Here is a 5,728-nt window from a genome sequence, read left to right as displayed (position 1 = left end):
TCAGCAGCTTGTAAATTCTGAATTCTGCTTGAGAAAGGATCACTTTCTCAAAATCGGCTAATTTCAGCCAAGGTCAAAACAATGTGTTCATTATTATTTTTTTTTTTATCTTTGGGGTATTTTGATGAAAGCGTGTCAAAGACATGCTACTAAGACGCCTGGGAACTGCTTTAAATACTGAAAAAAAATGCATGTGTAAAATGTTTTAATTTGCCAATATGCAAATCCCTAGGCAAATTTACAACAGGTAAAATACTAATGGCAAATAAGACAAAAGGGCATCATCTTCCGCCAACTTACTGTTTTCTATTGTGGGGTCATAGGAGTCAACAAACTGGCCCTCAACGAACTGAATGGTCAAAGAGGATTTTCCTGGAAAAGAAAAGATGGAGAAATCGTATGAGCAGTCATCAGAAACGCATGGTTGTAGATGACCAATATGCAACCCACTAGACAGGTAGACTCATCCAATCAATTTACAACATTGTTGTTTAATGTTTTTGTGCCTTCATTGAAGTAGTTCAGTCGGAGAAAGGTTGATATATTGTGTGACCAGGTGGAAAGGCAGTAAGGCTAGAGGTTTAGGGGCAGGATTTAAATTATTTTACCATGGTGTAGATGGGAAGAGAAATGTAGTCAGGTAAGAGTTGGCTAAGAATGTCTTGGAGGTGAAAAGAGTATCAGATCGAGTGATGAGGCTGAAACTTGAAATTGAGGGTGTTATGTATAATTTGATTAGTGGCTATGCCCCACAGGTAGGATGTGACCTAGAGGTGAAAGAGAAATTCTGGAAGTAGCTAGATGAAGTAGTTGTGAGCATCCCAGACAGAGAGAGAGTCGTGATTGGCGCAGATTGTAATGGACATGTTGGTGAAGGAAATAGGGGTGATGAAGAAGTGATGGGTAAGTACGGCATCCAGGAAAGGAATTTGGAGTGACAGATGGTGGTAGACTTTGCAAAAAGGATGCAAATGGCTGTAGTGAACACTTTTTTCCCCAGAAGAGGCAGGAACATAGGGTGACCTACAAGAGCGAAGGTAGAAGCACGCAGGTGGATTACATCTTGTGCAGACGATGTATTCTGAAGGAGGTTACTGACTGTAAGGTAGTGATAGGGGAGAGTGTGGCTAGACAGCATAGGATGGTGGTGTGTAAGATGACACTGGTGGTGGGGAGGAAGATTAGGAAGACAAAGGCAGAGCAGAGAACCATGTGGTGGAAGCTGAGACAGGACGAGTGTTGTGCATCTTTTTGGGAAGAGGTGAGACAGGCTCTCGGTAGACAGGAGGAGCTTCCAGAAGACTGGACCACTGCAGCCAAGGTGATCAGAGAGGCAGGCAGGAGAATACTTGGTGTATCTTCTGGCAGGAAAGGAGAGAAGGAGACTTGGTGGTGGTACCTCACAGTACAGGAAATCATTCAAGGAAAAAGGTTAGTTAAGAAGAAGAGGGACACTGAGAGGACTGAGGAGAGGCGAAAAGAATACATTGAGATGCGACATTGGGCAAAGGTAGAGGTGGCAAAGGGCAAACAAGAGGCATATGATGACATGTATGCCAGGTGGGACACTAAAGAAGGAGAAAAGGATCTATACAGGTTGGCCAGACAGAGGGATAGAGATGGGAAGGATGTGCAGCAGGTTAGGGTGATTAAGGATAGAGATGGAAATATGTTGACTGGTGCCAGTAGTGTGCTAGATAGATGGAAAGAATACTTTGAGGAGTTGATGAATGATACAAATGAGAGAGAAGGGAGAGTAGAAGAGGCAAGTGTGGTGCACCAGGAAGTGGCAATGATTAGTAAGGTGGAAGTTAGAAAGGCATTAAAGAGGATGAAAAATGGAAAGGCAGTTGGTCCTGATGACATTCCTGTGGAGGTATGGAAGCATGTAGGAGAGGTGGCTGTGGAGTTTTTGACCAGCTTGTTCAATAGAATTCTAGCATGTGAGAAGATGCCTGAGGAATGGAGGAAAAGTGTACTGGTGCCGTTTTTAAGAACAAGGGTGATGTGCAGAGCTGTGGTAACTATCGAGGAATAAAGTTGATGAGCCACACAATGAAGTTATGGGAAAGAGTAGTGCAGGCTAGACTCAGGACAGAAGTGAGTATTTGCGAGCAACAGTATAGTTTCATGCCTAGAAAGAGGACCATAGATGCATTATTTGCCTTGAGGATGTTGATGGAAAAGTACAGAGAAGGTCAGAAGGAGCTACATTGTGTCTTTGTCGTTCTAGAGAAAGCCTATGACAGAGTACTCAGAGAGGAACTGTGGTACTGCATGCGGAAGTCTGGAGTGGCAGAGAAGTATGTTGGAATAATATAGGACATGAAGAAGGGCAGCAGAACAGCAGTGAGGTGTGCTGTAGGCGTGACAGACGAATTTAAGGTGGAGGTGGGACTGCATCAGGGATCAGCCCTGAGCCCCTTCCTGTTTGCAGTGGTGATGGATAGGCTGACAGATGAGGTTAGACTGGAATTCCCGTGGACCATGATGTTTGGAGACGACATTGTGATCTGCAGTGAAAGCAGGGAGCAGGTGGAGGAACCATTTGAAAGATGGAGGCATGCACTGGAAAGAAGAGGAATGAAGATTAGCCAAAGTAAGACAGAATATATGTGCATGAATGAGAGGGGTGGTGGGGGAAGAGTGAGGCTACAGGGAGAAGAGATAGTAAGGGTGGAGGACTTTAAATACTTGGGGTCAACCGTCCAGAGCAATGGTGAGTGTGGTCAGGAAGTGAAGAAACGGGTCCAAGCAGGTTGGAACGGGTGGAGGAAGGTCTCAGGTGACAGAAGAGTCTCTGCTAGGATGAAGGGCAAAGTTTATAAAACAGTGGTGAGGCCAGCCATGATGTACGGATTAGAGACAGTGAAGAGAAAACAGGAAGCAGAGTTGGAGGTGGCGGAAATGAAGATGATGAGGTTCGATCTCGGAGTGACCAGGTTGGATAAAATTAGAAACTAGCTCATCAGAGGGACAGCCAAGGTTCGATGTTTTGGAGACAAAGTTAGAGAGAGCAGACTTTGATGGTTTGGACACGTCCAGAGGAGAAATAGTGAGTATATTGGTAGAAGGATGATGAGGATGGAGCTGCCAGGCAAGAGAGCGAGAGGAAGACCAAAGAGAAGGTTGATGGATGTCGTAAGGGAAGACGTGGGCAGTTGTTGTTCAAGAGGAGGATGCAGGAGATAGTATTACATGGAAAAGGATGACGCGCTGTGGCGACCCCGAAAGGGACAAGCCGAAAGGAAAAGAAGAAGATATAAGAAGATGTAGTGGTTCACAACCTTAGAGGAATGTCTTACCTCATCTTATACAGGTACAAATATTGCATTTTCTCAAATACTCCCCTACGTTCTGATGGACACCCTGCCTCAATCACCATTTTAGTGGCCTGTACTGACATAAATGCCCTGCCCAAATTAACATTGCTTCCTCAACTACTATACTAACTTCCGCTCCAAGCGACCAATGCCCAGATTACCGTATTTCCTCAAATATCGCCTACGCTACTCAAGACACCCTGCCCCAAATACTGCATTTCCTTAAATAGCTTCTGCTCTAATATACCCCATGTCCCTATGACCTTATTTCATAATTTTTTTTTCAGCCCCAAATTACCATATTGTCAATAGTCCCTTCTAAACAAATGTATTTCCTCAATGAAGGGAGGTAATAGGAATGATGGAAATTAGGATGGAATCAAAGGAAGGATGAAGGAAAGATGGAAGGGTGGGAGGAAGGAAACTGTATTAAAAGGAAGAAAGAAAGGCGATCACCACCTCTTTTAGCGTCTCCACCGATACACAAACACCCATACACAAACAAAACCCACTTGAAACCCCAACTACAGCTAGAAACCCTAACCCTGGAGCTAGAAACCCTAACCCTGGATAGAAACACTGCCCCTGGCTTGAAACCCTAACAAACCCTTAACTTAAAACTCTATTTTGGAATCATAATAATTTCTTTATACAACTGTGACTTCAGAGTTAATTTTGGAAGCTTTTGTAAAAATTGATGCACATCGGAATAAGAACCTGTATATTGTAATAAAATTACTCCTACTATTTTAAGTTTAGCGATTGTTAGCCCAGCCTGTATATTCGGGCATCACTATTTATATATTTGTGAACTGTACATTATAAAAATGGAAATATATTAATTCATAACAAACATCTTACAACTATAATAAACTAAATGTAGGTTGCCCTATAGCCCTGACTACGGTACCAGGAATATAAAGGATAATTAAAATTTTTATATAAAAATAAAAACTCAAACCTCAACACTAAATATTGCATATTCAAGCATTCATCACCCTGGGCCTCCCCCCTTTCTTTTTAAACGCATCCCAACTGCGCCCGTTTGCCGTGCTGGCGGTGACATAACCGGTCAGTCATGCGTCAAATCCATCCGCTCGTCGCGCATTAGCGTGGGTGGTGGGGTGGTCGACTCGCGGACATGCTGTAGTTTGACGACGAACGTATGTCGGTTTTAAGGCGGAGGCATGGTGCCGGGGCCGCCCTCACCTGGTGGAGGGATGCTGCGATCGTGCGAGTAGCCACGGCCCGCTACAGCCTAGCTCGGCCAAAGCACGCCTTACCCGGGGATCGAGGACCGCCGCTTATCGTCGTGTGACCGGCTCTCACCTACGGATCGGTAGCCGAGGATGGCGAGCTTTCGTGACTTAGGCTGCGGCATGTCTCGCTCTGGTTATCGCATCGAGTCCTCGGGGTTCGACCGCAACCTCAAACCTGTGTGGCACCCGAATCCCAAGGAGTGCGGAGATTGGCACATACAACCCCCGTCCACACAACCGGCGATGTCCTCCGCCGAGGTTTGCCGCCCGCAGCCCAGGGTGAGGGGGCGGGGGGGGGGCTTGGGAGGGATATACGGAGTTTATTTCAGGTCATACGCCGGAAAGCGTGGAGTAGCTTTGGGGTTTTCAATAACTGCGTCACTCCCCTTCGCATTGGAATGAATTAGTAATAAGTTCTCCGCCCCGATTGGCTACACCATGACAGGAGGCGTGCTCGAAGGGCCATTGTAAGGCTACGATTGGACAACGTGGCTGTTCGTCATATAACAGTAGTCCGTGTCGAGGATGTGATTGGTCAACGCGAGCATCGTGACGCGAACGCAATGTCGTTGACATCTTTTTGGGGTCAGGAAGCAAGGATGCTTCTACCAGGACGACCTTATCTGGCCATGGTTTTTCTTTTTAATTGGAGATTTTATTTACATTTTACAACACACTGACAAAGTGTATTGTGGTCAATATATATTATTAGTTTTATAGTATTAGTTTTTATGATCAGTACCATTAGTAGGTGGCACAGCAGCAATTTAAAACAGTGGGAATGATCATTTTATAAATAAATTGCGAGATTAAATCAAAAGTTAAATTATATAATTTATTTTTTTAATTATATTTTTAACAATAACATTAACAGCTAACAATTTAACAAATTAAAAGTTCATATAATATGATAGATACATTTATCTTAAATAAAAAAAATAAAAAAAGGGTTTGCACCAAAAGGTTTACTTTTTAAATTAATGTAGTAATCCATCCATCCATTTTCTTATCTGAGGTCGGCTCACGGGTGCAGTAGCTTTAGCAGGGACGCCCAGACTTCCCTCTCCCCAGCCACTTAATCCAGCTCTTCCGGGGGGATCCCAAGTCGTTCCCAGGCCAGCCGAAAGAAGTAGTAGACGGATATGC

At 44.4% G+C, this 5,728-nt stretch overlaps 1 protein-coding gene across 1 annotated transcript in view; it reads right to left on the bottom strand.

The window, feature by feature from the left end:
* The window catches only part of rheb (Ras homolog, mTORC1 binding), a 10,218-nt gene extending 5,250 nt beyond the window's left edge, over positions 1–4,968 (bottom strand). Inside the window, exons 1-2 of the mRNA XM_061694812.1 lie at positions 4,653–4,968; positions 301–372 (exon numbers count right to left, since the gene is read on the bottom strand). Of these exons, the coding sequence (XP_061550796.1) occupies positions 301–372; positions 4,653–4,704 (124 nt within the window). The 5' untranslated portion in view covers positions 4,705–4,968. The remainder of the gene's footprint in view (positions 1–300; positions 373–4,652) is intronic.
* Between the last annotated feature and the right edge of the window lie 760 nt (positions 4,969–5,728).

Source organism: Phycodurus eques, chromosome 13, assembly GCF_024500275.1.
Source record: "Phycodurus eques isolate BA_2022a chromosome 13, UOR_Pequ_1.1, whole genome shotgun sequence".
NCBI classification, from domain to species: Eukaryota; Metazoa; Chordata; class Actinopteri; order Syngnathiformes; family Syngnathidae; genus Phycodurus; species Phycodurus eques.
The sequence above is the reverse complement of the archived record's forward strand: the minus strand, read 5'-3'. Positions and strand labels throughout refer to the sequence as shown.